This window comes from Phodopus roborovskii, unplaced genomic scaffold (genome assembly GCF_943737965.1).
Source record: "Phodopus roborovskii unplaced genomic scaffold, PHOROB, whole genome shotgun sequence".
NCBI lineage: Eukaryota > Metazoa > Chordata > Mammalia > Rodentia > Cricetidae > Phodopus > Phodopus roborovskii.
The window spans coordinates 12,979,930-13,004,714 of record NW_026126408.1 but is presented as its reverse complement, the minus strand read 5'-3'; the positions used below and the strand labels follow the sequence as shown (position 1 = coordinate 13,004,714).

Genomic DNA, 24,785 nt, shown 5'->3' with positions numbered 1-24,785 from the left:
ACAAAGTGAGTGATTAGTGTTATTCAGTAGAACTTCCAGAATCAAATGTATGATGAACAACAAAGGGGAGAATATGAAAGTATTTCCTAGGTGGCCAATCCCTGTGTAAAGTACGGTATTGTCATTATCAACAACATCCTAGACCAAGGGGGAAACAAGGTGTTAGCTGTGTTCAGCATCATGTATGAGGAAAGACTGAAGGGCTTAGACTTGTCCCTCACCAGGTGATAGTGAAGAACCTATCTTCGGGGACCAGGGTGGTGCTCAAATCACACTATGGTTATGAGGTAGAAGAGGTGAAGATCCTGGGAAAGGAACGCTACTTGGTAGCTCACACATCGGACACACTGCTGCTGGGAGACTTGAACACTAATCGCCTCAGTGAGGTAGGAACCTAGAGTAAAAGGGTGGCTCGGGGGATGCCTTGGCTTGCTATTCTTGCTATTCTGTAGACACAGAGCCCCAAGAAGTGAGGTCCCCAAAGGAGGACATACCATTCTGATATCAGTGACCTCATTTCAAGCAGTGAAAGTTAGACTCTTGAAGTATAAATTTCTGTAGTTGGATTGTTTTTTGCTGCCGTCTCTCAGAAATGTGGGTATCAGGGCAAGAATCTGATACAGCATGTCTTCTGTGGGATGTCAAAGCCTCCCTGATAGCCATTTCTTTTCCTCCCCACTGACACCGTTCCATCCTTGTCTTGGGTAATTGTCTACGTTGTCTCTGATGTTTTCTCCTCGCTTCGCAGATAGCCTGGCAGGGATCTGGTGGCAATGAGAAATATTTCTTTGAAAATGAGAATGTGAGTAGACTCGATTTCCTCTCCACCATTTCAATAAGCCCCATTCCAGCTTCTAGTCAGAGGGTGAATGGCAAGGGATGGGGAGAGCCCAGATAAAGGGTGGGGGTGAGACGGGGAGAGAATTCACCCTGAACTACGGTACCCTTCCCACCATTTTGCTCCGTCTTTCCCAGGTGTGCATGATCTTCAATGCTGGAGAGCTGACCCTGGTGGAGTATGGGAGTAATGACTCCTTGGGCTCTGTACGCACTGAGTTCATGAACCCTCACCTCATCAGGTAGCCTCACAAGGTTCTCTGAACTCTTGAAATCCAGGAAGATCCCTTTTGAACGTCTAAACCGTGTGCCCCAGATCAATCTAAAAATGACATCCCATGTGGTACTTCAGAACCCTCCATAAAACTCCAGGCTAAGCACATTTTACTTTACCTTGTTGTTCTTGTTTCAGCGTCCGTATCAATGAGAGGTGCCAGCGAGGAATGGAAGATAATAAGAAATTGGCTTACCTTGTTGATATTAAGACTATTGCTATAGGTAAGATGCTCCTAGCACCTCAGTACCAAAACAGATGCCTATATTGCACTTCTGTATCATGGGATCACGTTCAGGGATAAATCCAGGAATCTGAAAGGTACCAGGTAAAAATGTAATCTCATTTTACAGTGGCTTTAGGAAACACCCCTGTGGGTATGCCTTTATGTAAATATCTAGCTATGGATACATAAATGAACAGGCCTCTCCCATAGGCCTGACCATATAATTACCATGTTCTCTAGTCATATATCTTAGAGTCAGCAAGTTGTGAACAGTAGAGAAGAATTATCAGCAAATTTAGGAATTTTCCTGTTTAGACATCATCAAATCATAGACTCTTTAGAACTGGAAGAGCTATACTTTTTATATCCTTTATTAGTAGTAACTAGTAACAATAGAAACTTAATTTGCATTTCACAAGTGTTTCATTTATAAATCTTAACTTTATAATTTTTATCACCAAATGTTATAAGCATAGAAGAAAGAATTAAGAATACCATAGTATCCTCTAGAAAGTAGAGATGAATATACATATAATAACGCGGTTAAATAAGGATCAGAATAAACAAATAGGCCGAATAGATGTTTATTCAGGGAGAAATAACTTACAACCTAAACAGATGAACACTAGGAAATTCAACCCGATCCTCTCCTGTTCGAGTCACGCCAGAAAGAGAGCGCCTTTCCTGGCCCCCTCCGACCTCCTTCCACAGGTCACTCCGCCCATGGCTCCACCCCCCATGGGCGTGGTCAGTGCCACAGAACTATCTCACTACAATATACAGCATAGCTGTAAGAGTGGGACTCTGAGCCGGACATTGGTGGTGCACACCTTTAATCCCAGCACTTCCCAGCACTCAGGAGGCAGAGACGGGCAGTGAGTTGGAGGCCAAGCAATACAGAGAAACGCAGTCTCGAGAAACCAAAAAAAAAAAAAAGACTGGGACTTGGCGCCAGCTACCCCAGCGGTGCTTGCTACTGAATGCGCTAACCAAAGTTACTTAGTCTCTCTTAGTTTCTTCACCCAGAGAAGGAACAGAGACAGCACCTGTGTCAGATGGAAGCACTTAGATCCCAGCCTGACATGTAATCACTCAATGAATTTCAGCTGCTGATAGTCATGGTATATTGTTAATACTTGCTTACTCGTGCCGAGGCCTGTTGAGTCATAACATTGTGTTGCATTTACACTGGGTCTTTGCCTCATCTCTTACTCCTGGGCATTTAGAGTGTTAATTTTTGTTTGTTTGCTTGCTTGCTTGGTTGGTTTTATTTTTTCCAGACAGGGTTTCTCTGTGAGCCCTGACCACCCTGGAACTCCCACTGTAGACCAGGCTGGCCATGAACTCAGAGATCCACCTGCCTCTGCCTCCTGAGTTCTGGGACAAAAAGTTCATGCCACCACTCCCTGCTGAGTGTTAATTTTTTTTAAAAAGGCTTGTTTTTTTGTGTGTATGGATATTTTGCCAGCATGTATGTCTGTGTATCATGTACATGCCCAAAAGAGGACTTTGGGATCCCTGGAACTTAACTTATAGATGGGTGTAAGCTGCCATATGGGTGCTAGGAATTGAACCTGGGCCCTCTGGAAGTGCACTCAGTAGATTAAACCACTGAGCCATTTTTGGTTGTTGTTTGTTGTTTTTTTAACCACAGTAATCTTACTCCCTGAGGTCTATGCTTAGAGTAGAATTGTGGATCATAGAGGGGCTGTGTCTTCAGCTTCACTCTCTCCAATTGCTCTCCAGAGACTGATCAGTTTCTGTTCCTCTCCCAGTTAGACTTGAAATGCCTGGTGTATGTGAAATGCTATTGTGTTTGCTTATTCACCACCTGAGTTTCTTCTATGCAATCATTATTGCATTTGCTTATTGATCATTTAGATTTCTTCTATGACTTGCCAGTTCTTATCCCTTAAACATTGTGAAAGTCAAGTGGCCTCTTTGTTAGGGATGTGAAATTCTTAATTATATATGTAGCCTCTGATAGTTACTTACAATGTAGAATTTTTTTCTTAGTCTGTGTGGCTTGACTTTACTCTCTTAGATGTCTTCAGTATTGAGACATTGAAAGAGTTCATTATACCTATTTATGTAATGGAACTGGTTGGGGGAAGCGGATATGCCTTGGCGCTCATGGCACTCAAGTGGGAGTCAAAAGACAACCGAGGCAGTGGAGTCTTTCCTTCCACCATGTGGGTCTAAGGGCTCAGACTCAGGCCCTGCAGCAAGCACCCTTAAATAGTAATTTAGGGGCTTATGAGATGGCTCAGCCTCTAAAGGTACTTGCCACCAAGCCTGATGACCTGACTTCAGTCCCTTGAGAAAACTGACTCCTCCAAACTGTCTTCTGACTCCCACATGTGCTTCTTGCAAATAAAAGCAAATAAATGAGGATGTAATTAACAAATTAAAGTATGGAATCTAGGGATATAGCTTGATGGTGGAATGCACGGCAGGTCTGTACTGCCAAAATGATAGTAATAATAACTGCTGATTTTCGAGGTCCCACTTGAGAATTTTCCCCTGTATCCTCCTGTATTGGAACACTTAAATTTTGCTTTCCACCTGGAATTTATTTTTGTATATGAGGGTTTTAACTTTATTTTTCCCATCTGTTTAACCATTTACTGAAAGCACACTGATTTGTTACACCATCCTTGTCATAAATCAAGCTTTCATATACATATGGGCCTCTTCTTAAGATAGGTTCATATTTCATGAATATTACATTTTACATCTGAGCTCAGAAATGCAGGTATCTGTAGCAGGGATGATATATAGGCCAAGAGGACCAAGATTCTAGTGGCAATATGAACTAAGAGACTTCGCCATTCGTTTCAAAGAGTTAACTTTCCATATATGTAAAGTAACAAGAGTTCTCCAATTTTCCAAGTCACTGGTACTTTTTAATGTAATGAAAATTGTAGACATTTCCCAGGAAAAAATGCATACATATCAAATTTTTGTATATCATTTCAGGGTTGCCAAGGGGTTCCTTGAAGCTCTAACATGACTTGGTCTGGCCTGTTTTGGTTGCTGTTTTGTTTTGTTTCTCAGTGTTTGCTTTGGCTAGCTTTGAAGCCCTGGTCCTCTGGTCCTCTTGCCTCAGACCCCTGAGGGCTGGGATTACAGACTTGAGTCACTATGCCTGCTGTCATAATTTCTGTGTCTCTTAAGTTAGCAGCCTGTGTCCTGGCTGGCCTCCCATCACTCGTCTTCCTGACTCGGCTTTTCTGCCTTGTGCTTGAACTCTGGGTATAAGCCACTGAGCAGCACTGAGCCCAGCTTTCCTCAGAGGGTTTCTTCCACTGTTCATTCTACACACACCGGCGCTGTCTCACCCTGTGCACTACATTGCTCAGGTGACTCCTTGGGCCAGTATGACATCATCAGCTTTCTCTGACACTCAGTAATACTCTCTTCCTTTTACTTTTTTTTTTTTTTTTTTTTTTTCAAAACAGGGTCAAACTAGGTAGCTGGAACTGCCCAATGTAGAAGGGCCTGGCCTCAAACTCCCACTCTCTCTACCTCAGATGTCTGAGGGCTGAGATTATAGCAATGTACCACCATTTCTCCACAAGATCTCTTGTTTAGATATAAGGTCAAATAAAACACCTACAACACCAGACAAGTTTCTTGACAGGGTTTCTCTGTGTAGACTTACCTGTTCTTGGCTGTCCTAGAACTCTTTCTGTAGACCAGGCTGACCTTGAATTCACAGAGATCCACCTGCCTCTGCCTCTGCCTCTGAGTGCTGGATTTAAAGTTATGCACCGCCACTCCTGGCAAGATCTAGTTTTTTAAAGCATCCTAGAAAAAAAGTATTGGTCATTTGAAGTTCCCATTGATAGCCCTGGACTGGTAAAATGTTCTTAAAGCCCAACATGATTACAAGACCTGCATTCTACAGACCAACCATTGCCCTATACATACTGGGCTCACCCTTTTACTCTGTCTTCTTTGCAGTGGATCTGATTGGTGGCTACAACATTGGTACTATCAGTCACGAGAGCCGTGTGGATTGGCTGGAACTCAATGAAACTGGGCACAAGCTCCTCTTCAGGGACCGGAAACTTCGTGTGAGAGGGGTTACTAGGGCCTTAGGAAAGGGACTGTGGGGGCAATGCCGGACATAAGTTATTGGTTCCATATGCCATTAGCGTAGCAGAAGGGACAAAGGATAGTCTGTACCCTGTTGAGACCTGTCCTAGGTACCCTGAAGGAGATTGTCTTATGATGGGAACAGAGTTGAGAAGGGTGTTTGAGAGAACACCAGTCTGTGTCCATCATGAAGCTGCTCCCTACTCCTCAGATCTGGCTGATCTGTGCCCAGTCCCTCTTACCAGTGTGCTTCTGCCACACTTAACTGAAGGCATGGAGGCTGGCTTGAGTAGTCCCTCCTAGCACTTACGTATTCTCATCTCAATATGGCATCACCCAAGAGTTTAGCCTTTCTTGTGATTGTTCATTTCTGCAGATTGTCAGCTCACTTAGTTTTGTTAGGTAGCCCTACATGTTAACCTGGCCTTCCTATAAGACCAAAGGTCTGACCTTCACCTAACCATACCTTGAATATAGGTCTTAGCTTGTTTGGTCATCTCATATTTGGCCAGAGTCAGGATATACCAACTTAGCATAAACTCCAGGGGCTGGAAACTCAACACATAAGTGACTGGTGGGTCATTTTATCCCTGGGGAAATGGGCAGAACCAGATACCACCACCATGCCCCCTCCTAATTGTGCTGTCTCCCTCCTCCAGTTGCATCTGTATGATATTGAAAGCTGCTCTAAGACAATGATCCTCAACTTCTGCTCCTACGTGCAGTGGGTTCCTGGGAGTGATGTGCTGGTAGCCCAGAACCGAAACAGCTTATGTGTGTGGTACAACATTGAGGCGCCGGAGAGAGTCTCCATGTCCTCTATCAGGGTATGTTCAGATCAGGAGACCCCAGCCACGGCAGTCTAATTAATTAGAACCCGATTAGTCTGTGAAGGCTATGCGGTTTTCTCCAACCATCATCTCTGCGATGAAACTGGCAGGTGAAGCTCTCGCCCCCATTCCTCACACTGGGCTGGCCTCCAGAATTATCCTTGCTTGGGTTTCCTAACACTGTATTATATTCCTAGAAATAAGCATACATTCCAGTGGCCCTGGGACTGTATGAAGTCACTATATGGCACTCTTTCTAGTCCAGAAGGAGGGATGGTTCCATGCCTTCATCCTTATGCTTGTTCGGTGTTAGAGGCCATTCAATGCCAGGCGCTGGTAGTGCATGCCTTTAATCCCAGCACTTGGGAGGCAGAGGCAGGTGGATCTCTGTGAGTTCCAGGCCAGCCTGGTCTACAGAGGTAGTTTCTAGACAGCCTCCAAAGCAATACAGAGAAACCCTATGTCAACCTCCCCCAAAATTCCTCCTTTTTCAAATTACACACAAAACACTCTTCACTGTCCCACCATAACACCACATACACACACACACACACACACACACACACACACACACACACACTCCATCCAGAATCTGCTAGAGATATCCTTGAAAGCTTAACAGACACTTGAAGGCTCAAGTTAGCCAGCATGTAACTTCTTTCCCCTACAAATAATATAAGGGCCTTGAAAACCTTTAACTTTGATAGCCTTCCCTATTCCTTTATGGTCCAGTATTTTAATTCTAACCTTTAAAGTTTTAATTACATTTATTTGTGTGTATGTATATGTACACATACTCACAAATACCAAGGCATAAATGTGGATGTCAGAGGACAACTTGTGGGAGTCAGCTCTCAGGCTGTTTTGCCTACATTTATGTCTGTGTACCACATGAGACCTGGTGCCCGTGGTGACCAGAGGAAAATGTTGGGTCTCCTAGAACTGCCATGTGGGTGCTGGGAACCAAACCCAAGTCCTCTGTAAGAGCTAAGCACTGAGCAATCTCTCCAGCTTGACCTTTGAGTCATTCAGTACATAGTCTTGCTGTGTGGCCCATGCTAGTCTTCAGCTTGCTGTTCTCCTACCCTTTACCTCCTAAGTGCCTGAGTGTCAGGGTTACAGACCTGTGCCACCATGCCTGCCTAGTAAGGTTTCCTTACTCCCAAAATAGGCATCATTCTTTCCTCTCTTTTCCCTCCTCCCCGAATGACCTGGAACTGGAACTTGTAATGTAGCCCAGGCTGGCCTTGACCTTATCCTCCTGCCTCTGCCTCCCTGAGTGCTGATATCACAAGTGTGGGCCACCACACATGGCTCATGACTTTATATCTTATATGGACAGGACTTAGATTTTCCACAACGTATTTCTTTCTTACTTTTTCTTCTTGCAATGGTTAGCTCCCCTGAGGAGTTATTTTTTTCTTACTGGAGAATATTTCTAAATTTCATTTAGAAATCCTTTGGTGAGAATCTCATTAGTGGAAGAAACTAAAATTGCTGGCTGCTGACCCAAATTTAATCTCTCATCTTTTGATAATCGGAAAGTGGTTGTGTTTAGCTTTTGTTCTAAAAACGCTTTGGACTCAGTACCCAACTTCAGACTGACAGCCAACTTTTCTTAGCTTTTTATAACATGTTATCCCAATAGTAACTTGCATGTTGTGCTCACATGCGTGCAGGTGCCTGCTGGAGCCAGAAGAGGGCATCAGATTCTCCCGGAGGTGCAGTTATAGGCTGCTCTGAGCTGCCCAGCTTAGGTGCAGGAAGCCAACTCGGGTCCTCTGCCATGGCAGTCAGTGTTCTTAGTCTCTGAGCCATCTACTGCAGTCCCTTTGGTTGCTTCTAAGACCTACTTTTCTTAGATGCTTTGACACTTGACTACAATTTTTCCCCATGGTATTTTTCACTTGTGACAGGGTCATGACATATAGCACAGACAGGTCTCAAATTCCTAGGCTCAGGCAGTCCCTCCTGCCCTCACCTCACCTCCTGAGAGACAGGGACTGTAGGCACAGGCCACCTCATCAGGCTAGAGGGTTTGGGGTTTAGTTTGCTTTTGCAGTGGATGACTAGCAATTGAACCTGTGCATTAGAAGTAAACTGTCTAGTACGGAGATGTACCCCAGCCTTTATATACAAATTCACAAGTCATTCCACTCAGCATATGTTGTGTTTCCTGTAGTTGCGAGCACACCTATCTTCCCCAGTCTTGGGAACCTCTCAGCCACTCTCTCTGCAAATGTTGTTGCCACTCTCCCAGGAATTCTAACTAAGCATATGCTACGGTTCTTGTTCTGTCTTGCTTGCCTTTTCTGCTTCTTTTTTCCTTCTTCTTGCTCCATGAACATTCTGGATAATGTCCTCAGATCCATCCTCCAGCTCATTGGTTCATTCTTTAACTTTCTGTTGTTTACGCCACCATTGGGGGTTTTTCTTCAGAGTTAAATTTGGGCCAGGACTTGTCCATGCCTACTGTCACAGGTTTCACTTTGATAACACTTTATTTGATTCTTTTTCCAATATGCCCAGGTACTCCATAGTCTTTCCTTAATTTCCCATGTCCATATTAAGGACTAAGGCAAACAGAAAAATCAGAAATCAATTAAATTTAGAAATAAATAAATTGCTGGGTGGTAGTGGTGCATACCTTTAATCCCAGCACTTGGTAGACAGAGGCAGGTGGATCTCTGTGAGTTCAAGGCTAGCCTGGTCTACAGAGTGAGTTCCAGGACAGCCAAGGCTACACAAAGAAACCCTGTCTTAAAAAATAAAAATAAAAATAAATAAGTGAATAAAAAAAAGGAAGGAAGGAAAGGTGGAAAAATTGAGGAACGGCACCTGAGCTTGCTTTCTCCTGTGTACATGCACAGTCACATGTGTACACATGCAGTCACAGATGTACACACACACACACACACACACACACACACACACGCACACACACACACGAGCATCTTAGTCTACAGTACTACTGAAGAACTGGATACCATGCTTTGCTAGTATACCTCCAGGCACTGGAGCTGACATCTGTTAACTTTAACCTAAGGGTACTGCCACAGCTCGGGCATTTCTCTCAGCCTGAGAGAAATACAGTGATAAGAAACAAGACCACTGTAATTTCCTCAGCGTGAGCCCTGGGTTAGGTGAGAGCAGGCCCACTCTGCAGCTGGATGAGTGGAAGTGCTAACCTGGAATTGGGTGGTGGGGGTGGCCTGTACAGGGCGATGTTGTAGGTCTGGAGCGAGGTGGAGGGAAGACAGAGGTGATGGTGACAGAAGGTGTGACTACTGTTGCCTACACCCTGGACGAGGGCCTCATTGAGTTTGGAACAGCCATCGATGACGGCAACTACACCCGGTAAGAGGCTGCTAAAGGCCATTGTGTCTAGGGGACACATGCACCAACCCATTAAATTGCCATAGCTCAGCGGGGCCCTGTAATGGTGGGAGGAGCCTAGAAAAAAAAAAAAGGGGGGCAAAGTATTTCTGGCCTTTCTTCCTGCCCTCCTCCTGCCCCAGCAGCACCAGTGTCCTGCAGCTCCTCCAGACCCGCTTCACTCCCATGCTTTGCCAGACCCGCTTCACTCCCATGCTTTGCTTCCCTTCCTCTCCAGGGCAACAGCCTTCTTGGAAACCCTGGAGATGACCCCAGAAACAGAGGCAATGTGGAAAACGTTGAGCAGACTGGCCCTGGAGGCAAGGCAGCTCCATACTGCGGAGAGGTGAGAGCCATGTGGAAGGCCACCTACGTGGTCTCCTATGGGCTGCTTCTGTCCTGTGTGTAGGCACTGCATCTCTCCCCACTCCCCCAGTACATACCCCACCAACAGTATGAGCCCTGGTACACTTACTCCAGACACCCTCCCACCCTAGATTTAAAGAGTATATCTTTTTAAAAATTGTAACACAAATTAATAACAGACCCAGGTACTGATATTAGGGTTCAAGCCGTCTGTTATAACTCTCTAGTGCTGGGATTAAAGGTATGAGCTATAATTTCTCTTTTAGACTGATTCAGTCTTGTGTAGATCCAGGTGTTCTTGAACTCAGAGATCCGTCTATCTCTTAATCCTGAGTCCTAGGATTAATGGTGTGTACCACCACCTCCCAGCTTCTGGCTGCTGGGATTAAAGGTGTGTGCCTGGCTTCTATGGCCTATGGCTGACTTTGCTTTCTGAATCCTCAGGCAAGCTTTAATATGTCACAAACAATATATCACCACAAAAAATAGTTTTAAGTTTTGTGTATAAGAATGTCAGTGTGGCTGGGCATCGGTGGCACGTGGAGGCAGCACTTAGGAGGCAGAGGTAGGAGGATCTCTGTGAGTTTGAGGCCAGCCTGGTCTACAGAGTGAGTTCCAGGACTGGCTCCAAAGCAATACAGAGAAACCCTGTCTCAAGAAACCAAAAAAAAAAAAAAAAAAAAAGGATGTCAGTGTCTCAGCTGCCATGATGGAGGTGCTGGAAATCAAACTCCAGTCTCTATGAGAAGTGCACACTCTTAACCGCAGAGCCATCCTTCTAGCTCTAATTTATGTCCTAATATTTTTGCTTCCCTTTCTTTGTGAGGTTCTCCTTTAAGAGGTTGTTTCTGGCTTGCATTGTTGCTGTTTACATACTTTTTTTTTTTTTCTGTTTATTGGAGGGCTATTGTTGTAGCTCAGTTGATGAGTGCTTGCCTAGCAAGCACGAAGCCCTGGGTTTCATCCCAGCACCACAGATAGCAGACATTATAGCATGCCTATCTATAATTTCAGCATGTGGGAGCTGGAGGCAGGGGGACCAGAAGTTCCTTGACTATATAATGAGGTCATGGGCTTCCTAAGACCCATTATGTTGTGTAATTGTTTTTGCCTAGAATTTTCCAATAGTTTACTGTTACATTAAATATAAAACCTAGACAGTTTGCTGTGGCCAGTGGCCCTGCAAGTATTTGCCTCTGCTACTTTCCTATCTACTTGTCCATCAGTTTCTAGCCACATTGTATCCTTTGGCTCCAAGCTTGCCCTATTCATCTTTGCTGGGAATGTTGCATAGCCATTCCCTCTGTCCCATCTTTCCATGACTCACTCTCTTAAAAATGTTTCTACAAGCATATATTAATCATATACACTAATGGGCTTCTTTGTGGTGTTGCAATGCATTTTTATCACGTTCATCCCATTACCATCTCTTGTCACCTCTGATCCCCTTCTTCCCAGCTAGCCCCCCATTCTCCTTTAATGTCTTGGCTTTTAACGATTCCTTGAGTTTCTTTAGAGTGCTTACAGGAGCGCGGGTAAGGGATTATTTACAGGAACATGGGCACCTTACTAGTGGCCACACCACTAAAGAAAGAGTCTTTCCCTCCCCCACCAACCATTAACTGCCCATAGATCCTGAGAGAGGGGTGGGACCTCATGAGCACCTCCAGGAGCACAACACGGCACAGCCATAGGACGACATACTACCTTTTCTTCCAGCTCTTACATTCTCTCCATTTCCTCTCCCATGATGTTCCCTGAATCTTAGAGGGGTTTATGACTGAGCATTCAATAGTCACTCCTACCAGTTATGTTCCTGCAGTTACATCTGCCCACTACACAAAGAAGCTCCTCTGAGCAATGTCGATGGCAGTATTGATCAATGGGCATACACACAATTGTCTGGAGGGCAATCTGACAAGCACATCATGTACATTTAGAAAAAAAAAAGCAGTAGCTTCAGGACTAGGACCTATGACTCCCCCAGTCACAGACCCTGAACCAATTTTATAGCACCCCATGTGAATGAATTCCCCCTTGAGGAGCAGGCCTGAAATCCAAAGCAAAGTTCTTGGTTACCCCTTTAACAGACTTGCCACTTTGTAGCAGTGAGCATACTTTCTGCCTGGCCAGACTACTGCTGCTTGTGGTTAGGTCCCAGCCAATTTCCGTGGCCTTGATGACAGTGCCACAGCACTCATTTTACTTTTCATTCTCTCCTTATCTTTGTCCATTTACTATTATATGTCTCCACTAGATTTTCCCCTTCTGCTCCTCTTTGTGCTTTCTGTGACAGCAAGTGGGGCACACACTAGATGCCAATGTGTATTTGTTGAACCAATGACTTAATGACAACCCTGTAATAATGTAACTTGATATTATTGCCTCCATGCTATAGGTGCTTTTCTGCTTTGGGTCATGTGGCAAAAGCTCGATTCCTGCATGAGACTAATGAGATTGCAGATCAGGTGTCCAGGGAATATGCAAGTATCATTCTTTTGACTCATTTAGTCCCCCAAGATGAAATTTCTATTCATTTTAGTTCTGTGATTCCTAGTTTTCCAGCCTCTCTAGCTTCTACCCTGTCCATCCCTCATCCCTAAAATTGGACCACTTTGGAATTGCCTGTAAAACCTTAAGCTGCTAAGTCCCTTAAAGATCTTTAGCTTCTCAAGTCTGTTAGCCTCCATGTCCTCCTGGCCTTCCTGTGTCTGCCTGTGCTGAATGACCAAACTTTCTTTTCCCCGTAGGGTGGAGAAGGAACTGACTTCTATCAGGTCCGAGCACGGCTAGCCATGCTGGAAAAGAACTACAAACTGGCAGAAATGATCTTCTTGGAACAGGTAATGAGAGACGAGGGACAGGATGGAAGAGGGGTCTTGCAGGGGAAAAAGAATGAAAGACTGTCTCCTAAAAGTCTGGAGAGAACGTTAGGTGTTGAGCTCATCCCATGCCTTCTTTAGGTTCTTCCTTGGTGTTAATCTTTCTCTAGGCAAACATTCAAAAACAGTTTCTTAGCTCCTCTCTACTCTAGAACCTGTCTTTGCAATGTTTTATTTGTTCATTCATTCATTGGTCTTTGCGACCAGACTGGCCTCACAGAGTTCCACCTGCCTCTGCCTCCTGAGTGCTGGGATTAAAAGCCTGGCCACCTCCGCCTGGCAATTCTTGTGCACACAATAGACCCAAGTTTCTTGTGGAGCCCAAAACTTCTACAGTCTGAGAAGCATTCTTTAAGATAAATGTCCTTGAATATCTACGCAGACAAGAAGCCCAGAATCTTAATTAAGCTCCTTCTCATTTGTAATAAATCCATCACTGAGCTCAGTGGTTGAACATGGGCTTAACATGTGCAAGGCATATGTTCAATTTTCACTGTGAACACTTACAGAACATGTTCATTCCTGGCATTTTAGTCAAGCTGAGCAAGACTTACTGACCCCTGCCTCCTGGTATTGTCTTGCTTCCATGTGGTACCCTTAGAATGCCGTTGAGGAGGCCATGGACATGTACCAGGAGCTACACCGCTGGGATGAGTGTATTGCTGTGGCTGAGGCCAAGGTATTGTTTCTGTCTTCTCTTCACAATTGTTCAGAATTTGGCATCACCAATTTCAGAAATCTTTCCAAGGAAGCCATAGGATCTGGAATGGGGTTGGGGCTGGCTGACATGGTGAGGAATTAACATATTCATGCTGTGGGAAAAGCCACACTGCCACCAGGGAACAGGAGAGACATGGAATTCCTAGCCCTCTTTGTGCATGTCCAGGGGCACCCATCCCTGGAGAAGCTTCGCAGAGATTACTACCAGTGGTTAATGGATACACAACAAGAGGAACGAGCAGGCGAACTGCAGGAGAGTCAAGGGGATGGGCTGGCAGCCATCAGCCTCTACCTCAAAGCTGGGCTCCCTGCCAAAGCTGCTCGTCTGGTGCTGTCCCGCGAGGAGCTGCTGGCCAACACAGAGCTGGTAGAACACATCACCACGGCCCTCATCAAGGGGGAGCTCTATGAAAGGGTATGCAGACCACACCTTTTCCTGGTCCTTATCTCCAGGGCCTAAACCCCTCCCCCACCCAAGGAGACTTGGGGACACATAGCTCTCTATGACCACCAGCGTTTCCTCTTTGGGGAGCTGATTCCTGGTTCTTTGTGTTCAGTGAGTTCATTCACTGTAGTCATATATGTATTGACAGGCAGGTGATCTCTTTGAGAAGATTCGAAACCCACAGCGGGCCCTTGAGTGCTACTGTAAAGGCAATGCATTCATGAAAGGTACTAGCTGCTCCTAAGCTGTCTTTACCATTGCACACTCCTCCCCACCCAGCATGCCAGCTTTGGACACCCGTCAGTTTGACTGGCTGCAAGTCTTTTGCATTCCTCCACTTCTCACCCCTTCACACATACTTATCTCCATGTCCTGTTTTCCTGAGTCCCATCCCTGGAATTCTGAGCCAGGTACCTCTTCTATCCCTGGTAGCGGTCGAGCTGGCCCGCCTAGCCTTCCCAGTGGAGGTTGTGAGGCTGGAGGAGGCCTGGGGGGACTACTTGGTGCAGCAGAAGCAGCTGGATGCAGCCATCAATCATTATATTGAAGCCAGGTATGGTGGCACAGGGCATAGGGATTTGGGCATGAAGTGAGAAACTCTGGGCGAAGGAGGATGCCTCGGCCTGAAGGAAGAGATCTCAAAATATGGGTTAGAATGTGCTTAGGGTCTCTTTACTCCCTTCCATCCTCCTCTTTGCTCATACATATTTAACATCTGTCCTGACTATGCCAGGTGCTCCATTAAAGCGATTGAGGCTGCTCTGGGTGCCCGCCAGTGGAAGAAGGCAATTTATATATTAGATCTCCAGGATCGAAACACTGCGTCTAAATACTATCCTCGTGTGGCCCAACACTATGCGTCTCTGCAGGAGTATGAGGTGAGAAGTCCCTTCCTGCAGCATTGAAGCAATGTAGTGCAGGGTAGTAAGGACATCCATTAGAACAAAATGTGGGGCAGCTGACCAAGCCCTTTGCGCTGGAGCTCAGGCAACATCACTGTGGATAAGGAGGTTCACTTCCCTGTTGTCTCAGCATGACTCAGCTGCCTCATTCCCCAGATGGTCTCTAGCTCTCTTTCCTGTGACAGCTCAAGTGATTCTTCATGAATGACTCCAGCATTGCTAGTACAGACTGCCCTACGTGGCAGAGAAGGGGGGCCCTTTAAGTTCCACTTGAATAGATGGCTCAGTGGTTAAGAACACTTACTATACAACTGTGGGACCTGAATCCAGATACCAGCACCCACATGGTCTTGCACATACCTGTAGGCCCAGAGCTGGGGCAGGTGAAGACAAAGGGATTCCCTGCCTGGGGCTTGCTGGCCACGAGCCTAGCTAAATATCACATGCTCCAGCATCAGGGAGAAACCCTGCCTCAAAGAAATAAGGCAAGTGGGCAATAGAATACATCTTGCTTCTGTGTTTATGTATGTACCTAACAAATGCACATACACCACACGTGTACGTTAACACACACACATGCACACACATGATTGTTTTTATTCTGCGTTAATCTAGTCTTTTTCCTGGAGACACGTCTTCAGTATTACCACAAAGTGGTGTTCCAGGCTCTCCGTCATCCTATTGACATCTTTTCAATTTTAGATCGCTGAGGAGCTCTACACCAAAGGAGACCGGACCAAAGATGCTATAGACATGTACACCCAGGCTGGCCGCTGGGAGCAAGCCCACAAGGTAGAGAATAAGCAGTGTCCATGAGGAAAGAACTCTGCATTAGTAGCTGCGTTGCCTCACTCCTTGATCTCTGGTACCCCTCCTTTACTGGTTCCTTGAAAGCTAAGAAAGAGTATTACAATACAGCCTGGCACTGGGAATAAATGAGAGGTCCCTATCCCTTAGCCTGCAGTTCTAAAGAAAGCTGGTGGACTTGGGAGCCTGGCATTCTGAACTACCACTCCAAAGCCCCTGGCCACTTTATAACTGTGTCCTCTCCCCCACATTACAGAGCTCAGTAGAGTAAGTAGAAATGTGGTGATATAGTGTGTGCTTCATATCACATTCGTCATGCTCTCCACGGGTACTTGGTGGACATGGCATTTTCTGAACTGGTTTGTACAGTGGCAATAACTAATGCCAGTGACTGTTGGGAGAACTCAGAGTGTAAGAGCACATGAGTTTCCTTGTGGCCTGGCACCTCCCTGGGTTCCATGTTCACAGCTGGCAATGAAATGCATGCGGCCAGAGGATGTGTCAGTGCTGTACATCACACAGGCCCAGGAAATGGAGAAGCAGGGCAAGTACCGAGAGGCCGAAAGGTGAGTGTGGAAGGGGCTGAGGCATCAGAGCATGGAGAAGGGATGGGTCTGAGGATGTGGCCTCCTCCCAGAAGCAGTAGCAGCAAGGACATAGCTGTAGGAGGCCCAGGGTGCGTTCCCTGTCCTCAGGTTGTATGTAACAGTGGAGGAACCCGATCTTGCCATCACCATGTTCAAAAAGCACAAGCTGTATGACGACATGATCCGCCTGGTAGGAAAGCACCACCCAGATCTACTCAGTGACACGCACCTTCACCTGGGCAAGGTGAGCCCTTCTAGCCCTGCCCATCCCTCCCAGCCAGTACCCATCGTCCCTTCTACCCTGACACACTACCCTACAGGAGCTGGAGGCGGAAGGCCGACTGCAAGAGGCTGAGTATCACTACCTTGAGGCCCAGGAATGGAAGGCAACTGTGAACATGTACCGGTCCAGTGGGCTTTGGGAGGAGGCCTACCGGGTAAGGAGTTCTTACAACCCTCTTGCCCATTCTCACATAACTCATTTTAACTGATGTCACAAAGACCCGAGTATTTTTTGTCAGAAGCACGGCCACACCTGTATGTGCAATGTTTTGTTCCCAAAGCCCATCCTCTGGCCCTAAACACGGTGACCTACATTAAGAGACCTGAAACCTGGCCCTCTTCAGTATTGATTTGCAGCAGGGTCCTGACCCTCCTCACAGCTGAGGCAGGAGGCCAGAGTTGACAAGGGGGGCAACTCTGCAGTTGGCAGTGCCCTAGCAACTTTGCTTTACAGGTGGCCAAAGCCCATGGAGGAACCAATGCCCACAAACACGTGGCCTATCTGTGGGCGAAGAGCCTGGGAGGAGAGGCTGCAGTTAGACTGCTTAACAAGCTGGGGCTTCTAGAGGCTGCTATTGACCATGCTGCTGACAACTGGTGGGTGTTGGGTGAAGCGTCCTCTTCACGGGCTCCATCCCACTCAGAGCAGCCCATACACAGAGAAAGAACACTGACATACACCTGACAAATAGTTCCAAAAGCCGAGGCAAAATCAGAACATGTGAGGCAGGCAGGCATGGTGGTGCCAGTGTATAACCCTGCCAGTGGGGTGGAGGCAGAAGGGTCAGAGGTGCAAGGCCAGCTTCAACTATGTAGTGAGCTTGAGGCCAGTCTAATGACACCCCACTTCAACAAAAACAAACAAAAGAGAGTAAAAATTGGCCAGGTATAACAGTAATTCATACTTTTAATCCCACTACTTGGGAGACAGAGGCAAGTAGATCTCTGTGATTTCAAAGCCAGCATGGTCTACATAGTGAGTCTCAGGCCAGCCAGCTAAGGTTACAGAGTGAAATGAGAGAGAGAGAGAGAGAGAGACAGAGATTGAGAACGAGAGAGAGAGAGAATAATGGAAGGAGATCTTTGGAAGGAGGTGTTTTAGGAGTAAGAGATGGTTGGGGCAGGAACATCTCTAAAAGCTAGAACTGTAAGTCAGTAACATCTCTGGGTCACCAAAGTGTAGCTCTGTTAAATGGAAAATGTGTACTTCTCTTTTATCTTTTTAGAGTTTCATAAATACACACACTGCATTGTGCTCACACCCCCATCACTCTGTCTTATCCCCCCACTTCTGCTGGCCCCAGCTAGTCTGTCTCCATCTTACTGTGATGGCTTTTGTTTGTGACCCACTGTTTAATTAGGATTAGGTTATCTACTGCAGCACAATGATCAGTGCAAATGTCTGCATTTCTTTCTTTTCTTCTTTTTAATGGTTTTTCAAGAGATGGTTTCTCTGTGTAACAATCCTAACTGTCCTGGAACTCACTTTGTAGACCAAGCTGGCCTCCAACTCACTGAAATCCACCTGCCTCTGCCTCCCAAGTGCTGGGATTAAAGGTGAGCCACCACCGCCTGGCAGATGTCTGTATTTCTTAGCAACAAAAAAAGCCTAGGAGCAGAGTTGCAGACTGTGGTGACTCAGCAGTGCTCAGTGGGGAGGGGTGGGGGCTGCAGGAGCTCTCCTGCTGGCCTCAGCAAAGCACAGGACTGCGCAGCCTCTGCTACCCGCAGTGGTTGTCTTCTCTATCTTCTCTTGCCTTCTGTACGTGTTATACACAAAGTCTGTCTACACCTTCCATTTCAGCTCCTTTGAATTTGCCTTTGAACTCTCCCGGCTGGCTCTCAAGCACAAAACCCCAGAGATTCATCTAAGATATGCCATGTATCTGGAGGATGAGGTATGCATGTAATTTCATCGTCTCACCCCGCCCCCCCCGCCCCCTCCCGCCCATGCACCCCTAACCTCTGTGACCAGTTCAATCCCGTCTCCTAATTGCCTGTGATACCAGGCTCCTTCTCACCATACTCGGCTGTTGTTTTGTTTAGGGCAAATTTGAAGAGGCTGAAGCTGAATTCATCAGAGCTGGTAAACCCAAAGAGGCAGTCCTCATGTGAGTTTCCCCATACATTTTTTTCTATTTATTTGTGCGAATGCCGTAGCACATGTATAGAGGTCAAAAGACAACTTGGAGGAGCTGGTTTTCTCCTACCATGTGGGTTCCAGGATTTGAACTCAGGTCACCAGTTTTTGTGGCAAGCACCTTTACCCACTAAGCCATCTCCCCTGCCCCCAACTGCAGCTTCTTTATCCTGGCCTGGGATAGGATAACGATAACCACCTCAGGGTCTTTCATGGCCATCTTTACTTTCAAACCTCGGACAGATAAAACCAGGAGCCCCTCAGTCACACAACGGTCTGTCTCCCACTATTGAGGGTTCAGTCCTGTACTCAGCATCTTCTGTGTCCCCCATCTTGGGCAGGTTTGTCCACAACCAGGACTGGGAGGCAGCTCAGCGTGTGGCTGAGGCCCATGACCCTGACAGTGTGGCTGAGGTACTTGTAGGTCAGGCCCGTGGGGCCTTGGAGGAGAAGGACTTTCAAAAGGCAGAAGGGTTGCTGCTTCGGGCCCAGAGACCAGGCCTGGCTCTCAATTATTATAAGGTGAGTCACTATATTTGGGCCACAAAGGGAGGATGAGATGGTCAGAGACCACAGATTCACACTGATTCCTGGTGCTGAAGAAGGCAGGAGAGAGAAAGGACAGGCAAGAGAAGGGAGAGAAGGCTGATGTGCCAGGGACCAGGCCAGAGGAACCTATGTAGCAGTAGAAAGCACCAGAGCCCCCACCTCTGCCCTTGTGATACCTGCAAATCTGAGCAGGAGGCTGGACTCTGGAGCGATGCTCTGCGGATCTGCAAGGACTATGTGCCTGGCCAGCTAGAGGCCCTACAAGAAGAGTATGAGCGAGAAGCCACTAAGAAGGGAGGCAGGTAAGACACACCTCCTGGAAGTGTTGTCAGGACCTGGTGGATGGACCACACAGTCCTCCCCAGTCCTGATCATTATTCTTACCCCACAGAGGTGTGGAGGGACTTGTAGATCAAGCTCGGCAGTGGGAACAGGCTGGGGAGTACAGCCGTGCAGTGGACTGCTACCTCAAAGTTCGAGACTCAGGAACCAGTGGCCTGATGGAGAAGTGCTGGATGAAGGTGAGGCTCCAGTGCTCCTGGCCCCGATTCCCTTAGGTCCCTTCCCACTCAGCTGCTTTCACGACGGTCAGTCATCTCGACCTTCCTGTGACTTTATTTTCAAGTAACAGACACCTACTGAGTGCCTGCTGTGTATACTACAGCCACAACATCTGAAGACCAGACACCCCAGACAGACAGAAGTTAGGTGCCTTAATTACTACCAAATCAGAGTAAAGACCGAGACGTATGAAGTGGAGTTCAGAGACACGTACGTGTACTCTCTGTGGGCTGGAACAGTCCAGAAGGGTCTCTGAGGAAGAAAGGACTTGAGTGGGAGCTAGAATGACTCCAGACTCAGGGGCATAGGCGAAGGCCACAACAGAGGCATGGCCCCTCCGGCACCTCCACCCAACAACTCCCCTTTAGCAGACTGAGCCAACCCAATACTCTTGGTCAAGCTGAAGACAAACTGTTAGTCAGAGAAACAAAGCTTATGTGCATGTGGTTATGGCTGAGATAAGAAACAGCCTCACAGTTATTGCAGTGGATAAGTCCCAAGATCTGCTTGGAGACTGGCAAGCAGGAAGGCCAGGAGAGAAAGTGCTGTAGTTCCTGTCTGAGGGCTGGCGGGCTAAAGACCCGAGGAGCGTTTCAGTTCCAGTCCAGACCACATTTGGGCAGGAACAATTTCCCTTTACTCGGGTAAAGTAAGCCTTTTGTTCAGTTCAAGCTTTCAGCTGACTGGATGAAGCCGACTACATTAGGAAGGCCAGTCTGCTTTACAATTTAAATGTTACTTCATCCAAGTGCATCCCACAAAAACACCCAAACTCCTGTTTGAACAATGCCTACCGTGTATTTCAGTCATTACACAAAACTAACCCATAAGCCAACCGCATTTATTATCTTTGCAATTAGGCATGCATGTGTAGTTTAAAATAGTGTACCCTGAGGACAGGGAGATATGGGATTTGGAGTCCTGAGGGGGTTACTGGCTGCCTAAATTAAATATTGTTGTGTTGCTGAACCCATGCAAGATGCCCTGAGGTTCTGGGTCCCAGAAGGTGGAACGAGGAAGTAAAGGGCTCATTTTGGTTGTGAGGTTTAATCAAGCACTAAGTGTCTGATCAATGCCTTTCACGATGTTCTCTAAAGCCTGTGCAGGGCTGTACCTTCAGGGTGGTCACAGGATGGCTCTCTGGATGGGGAGAAAACATGCTTTAAGCAAGCCAGGAAAGGAAGGGGAATTAGTCTAGACCACAGATAAAAGGAATCACATGGAAATTAAAATCAGCGAGGACATCCGCACCCCCGTGGAAACAGTTACACAGAGCTATCAAAATCATCCTGACCAGCAATGTATGCTGGAAACACTATGCAGGCCACAAAGGTGTTGTTTCAGGTTTTAATACCTGTTTTTTAGTAAGGTAGAAAGAGAGAATTAAAAGTAATTGCAGTACACCTAAATGAACCTTTAAATGTTGACATTCTGGACTAGAGGGTTGGATCAGTGGTTAAGAGCAGTTGCTTCTCTTCCAGAGGACCCAGGTTAAGTTCCCATCACCTACATGGCAACTCGCAACCATCTGGAACTCCAGTTCCAAAGAATCCAATACTCTTTTCTAGCCTCCATGGGCACCAGACACGGGGGAAATGCAGGCAAAACACCCATACACATAATATAAACACAATCTTTACAGTGTTGACATTTCAACATAATAATCATTTAACTTATTGGTATTTGCCACTTTTGTACTGTTTGAATAATCTGAGGCTCACAAGTAGCTGCAGGTTCCCTGCAGTGTCACTTAAGCTTTCTATACTATGCTACCAAAGTCTATCTGTGACAAAAACAAAAAAAAAAAACCAAAAAGAGAAAACCACAGTGAGCTCATACAGCAAATGAGCTGTATAGAACTGCAGTGAGCTGAGTGGTTCACTGGTAGTAACTGACAGTCAGCCAGAAGACACACAGGCCAGGCTTAGCCTGGGAGGGAGGGTGGAAGACAAGGGTCACAAGAGAGTTGGAAGCTGGAGGAGGAAAACACGAAGGCCAAGAAGCCCTAGTAGACTCTTTCTTCTACCCATTTCCACCTTCTGTTCAACCATTCAGGCAGCTGAACTGTCCATCAAGTTCCTGCCGCCCCAGCGCAGTCTGGAAGTAGTTCGGGCTGTAGGTCCCCAGCTGATTGGAATTGGAAAGCACAGTGCTGTAAGTAGGAGCCGGGACCAACACAATGCCATGGACAAGGGTGGAGTGGTGACACATCACCCCAGTGCACAGGGTGGGCCCTTTTGGCAGGTTGGCAGTGTTCTGGGGAGAGAGAGTTCCCCAAGTGGGAGGCCATCGAGTCACACGACTAGTGTTCACACTTTTCCCACTGTGCAGGCTGCAGAACTCTATCTGAACCTGGACCTTGTCAAAGAAGCAATCGATGCTTTCATTGAGGGTGAAGAGTGGAACAAGGCCAAGCGTGTGGCCAAAGAGTTAGACCCCCGGTAGCTGCTAGGGCTTTTTTTTTTTTTTTTTTTTTTTAAGTTCCTTTTGTAAATACTGGGGGGAAGGGTGTGGTGTCACAGGATCACAGAGCTAGCAATCTCTGTATATCTTCCCAGGTATGAAGACTATGTGGACCAGCACTACAAGGAGTTCCTCAAGAACCAGGGCAAAGTGGATTCGGTAAGGCTCTCAGGAGGCAGAGTGCAAAAGAGGCCAGAGGGTCTAACTAGGTGGCTGAGCTCTAGCCTCATCTGTATAAGGCCCTGGGTCCAGTCCCCGGCACCACCAAAAGGAGTAAAAGCCAAATTCCTGAAGCGGTACGAGATATCTGCCTTCTCCTCTCAGTGTGTCTGCCTTTATTGCTCCACAGCTGGTGGGTGTGGACGTAGTAGCTGCTTTGGACCTGTATGTGGAGCAGGGTCAGTGGGACAAGTGCATTGAAACAGCGACCAAGCAGGTACAGCTGTCCTTCCCACTCCCACCCACCTTCTCTCGACTCCTCTCTCCACCCTTGCCCCATCTTCAAAGGCCCCAGTGAGCACCAGAGAGCACTCTCCCATTCTCTGCTACTGTGACCAGAATCCCCAGTGCCCTTTGCCTCCTAAACACACCCATTGTCACTGCCTGCTGTTGCTGATCCCAGCCTTGTCCATGCTGCCCCTCCTCTCCCAAACAGAACTACAAGATCCTGCACAAGTATGTGGCTTTGTATGCAACTCACCTGATCCGAGAAGGTGACTATGCTCAGGCTCTGGCCCTCTATGTGCAACACGGAGCCCCTGCTAATCCACAGGTACCAGCCTTCTTGGGATGAATGTTTCCACTAAGGAATTCCTTCTTCATCCTTTAGAACCAGCCATCCCCTCAGATGTCTCAAAGACTCATGTTCTGAAACAGACTCTGGTGAATGTTCCCTTTGAAGAAACACACAAGCAGCTATCTGTGTTTAGTAAACACACACAGACCTGTCTGTCCATGAGGAATCATGGACACCCTTTCAAGGGTCTTCACTGACTTCCTCCAGAACTGGCTCTGCTCTCCTAGGGATCATCAGTTTTCTAGACTATCAGCCTGTTAACGTCATGGCCTCACTCACATTTGTATAATCGCCTCCACACACTCACTGAACACCAGCTAATATGAGGTTTTTTTGTTGAGAGTTTGGTCTGTTTTCTGCATCAGGGTCTCATGTGGGTCAGGCTGGCCTGGAACTAGGAACCTAGGATAACCTTGAAGCCCTGATATTCCTGACAAAATAGCTTTCCATTTGTTTGTTTTGTTTTTCCTTATGCCTCTCCTTTCTCCATCAGTCCTTCAGCTCCTACACACACAGTTCCCTCACTCAAGTCCCATTCCCCCTCAACCTCTAGAACTTCAACATTTACAAAAGGATCTTCACTGACATGGTTAGCTCTCCTGGGACCAACAACGCCGAGGCCTACCATAGCTGGGCTGATCTTCGGGATGTCCTCTTCAACCTGGTAAGGAAGGGTCAGCAGGGAAAGAGGTTCTTTCTGTCCTAGTCTAACGGTCTCCGTCCAAATGGCCAGCAGTGACCACTCTACAACCCTCCTTGACCTCCTCTAACCCAAGCCTGGCTGTGATCTCCCCCACCCTTTTCTAGTGTGAAAACTTGGTGAAGTCCAGTGAAGCAAACTCAGCAGCTCACGAGGAGTTTGAGATGATGCTGCTGATTGCTCATTACTATGCTACACGGTCTGCAGCCCAGAGTATCAAACAGCTGGTAAGATGCACCCGGAGGGACTCAGTCACACAGATGCACCTTCAAACCTAGAAAGCCACACAAATCCAAGTTCTGGATCTTCGAGCTTAGACTCTGTCTACCATGTTTCCCTTTGTGCTTCTCTTCTGTTAATCAGTCTTTTAACACTTGCTGAGATGAAGTGTCTTCCCATACTGTTCTGACCACAGGGCTCTGTGCCCACAGCTCTACCAGCCTCGTTATATTGAAACATTGAAATGTCACATTAGTTTTTACGTACCTCCTAGAAGAACACACACTTAACTTATTTGGTTATAAATGTGCATACATTTCATGTACTTGATCAAATTCTAGAAGCAGAAAGAGCTGGTCATGCTATGCTGATGAAAAGAACTAAGACCGGAATAGCCTGAGCTCTAGAGTGGTTCAGAACTGCTTGCTGGTGTTCTAGTTCTGTGGCTGCCTTAGCTACAGGCTCATTAGTCTGGTACCAATGGTGATAGGGCCTTTAATCCACAGGAAACCGTAGCTGCCAGGCTTTCTATTTCACTCCTGCGCCACACCCAGTTATTACCTGCAGACAAGGCCTTTTATGAAGCAGGCACTGCTGCAAAGGTGAGCTGGGTCAGGGAAAGGTGGGGCTGCAGAACAAGGAGCTCTGCAGTGAGCAAAGCTGGGTGCAGGGCTGATGCTGAGGAGGACACAGTCCGCCTCTTCCTGGGGCGCTCTCCCATTT

General features: G+C 46.8%; 1 protein-coding gene across 1 annotated transcript in view; it reads left to right on the top strand.

Moving 5' to 3' along the window:
- The window catches only part of Ift172 (intraflagellar transport 172), a 36,995-nt gene that overhangs the window by 10,621 nt on the left and 1,589 nt on the right, over positions 1-24,785 (top strand). Inside the window, exons 11-43 of the mRNA XM_051181805.1 lie at positions 225-386; positions 749-802; positions 976-1,079; positions 1,250-1,335; positions 5,304-5,416; positions 6,098-6,265; positions 9,489-9,625; positions 9,882-9,989; positions 12,408-12,492; positions 12,760-12,852; positions 13,493-13,570; positions 13,778-14,026; positions 14,205-14,283; positions 14,489-14,609; positions 14,790-14,934; positions 15,661-15,750; positions 16,234-16,331; positions 16,461-16,596; positions 16,673-16,789; positions 17,089-17,231; positions 18,439-18,532; positions 18,681-18,745; positions 19,116-19,296; positions 19,516-19,625; positions 19,715-19,844; positions 21,940-22,038; positions 22,216-22,325; positions 22,443-22,506; positions 22,697-22,783; positions 23,003-23,119; positions 23,697-23,807; positions 23,951-24,070; positions 24,569-24,664. Coding sequence (XP_051037762.1) covers positions 225-386; positions 749-802; positions 976-1,079; positions 1,250-1,335; positions 5,304-5,416; positions 6,098-6,265; positions 9,489-9,625; positions 9,882-9,989; positions 12,408-12,492; positions 12,760-12,852; positions 13,493-13,570; positions 13,778-14,026; positions 14,205-14,283; positions 14,489-14,609; positions 14,790-14,934; positions 15,661-15,750; positions 16,234-16,331; positions 16,461-16,596; positions 16,673-16,789; positions 17,089-17,231; positions 18,439-18,532; positions 18,681-18,745; positions 19,116-19,296; positions 19,516-19,625; positions 19,715-19,844; positions 21,940-22,038; positions 22,216-22,325; positions 22,443-22,506; positions 22,697-22,783; positions 23,003-23,119; positions 23,697-23,807; positions 23,951-24,070; positions 24,569-24,664 — 3,750 coding nt within the window. The remainder of the gene's footprint in view (positions 1-224; positions 387-748; positions 803-975; positions 1,080-1,249; positions 1,336-5,303; positions 5,417-6,097; positions 6,266-9,488; positions 9,626-9,881; positions 9,990-12,407; positions 12,493-12,759; positions 12,853-13,492; positions 13,571-13,777; positions 14,027-14,204; positions 14,284-14,488; positions 14,610-14,789; positions 14,935-15,660; positions 15,751-16,233; positions 16,332-16,460; positions 16,597-16,672; positions 16,790-17,088; positions 17,232-18,438; positions 18,533-18,680; positions 18,746-19,115; positions 19,297-19,515; positions 19,626-19,714; positions 19,845-21,939; positions 22,039-22,215; positions 22,326-22,442; positions 22,507-22,696; positions 22,784-23,002; positions 23,120-23,696; positions 23,808-23,950; positions 24,071-24,568; positions 24,665-24,785) is intronic.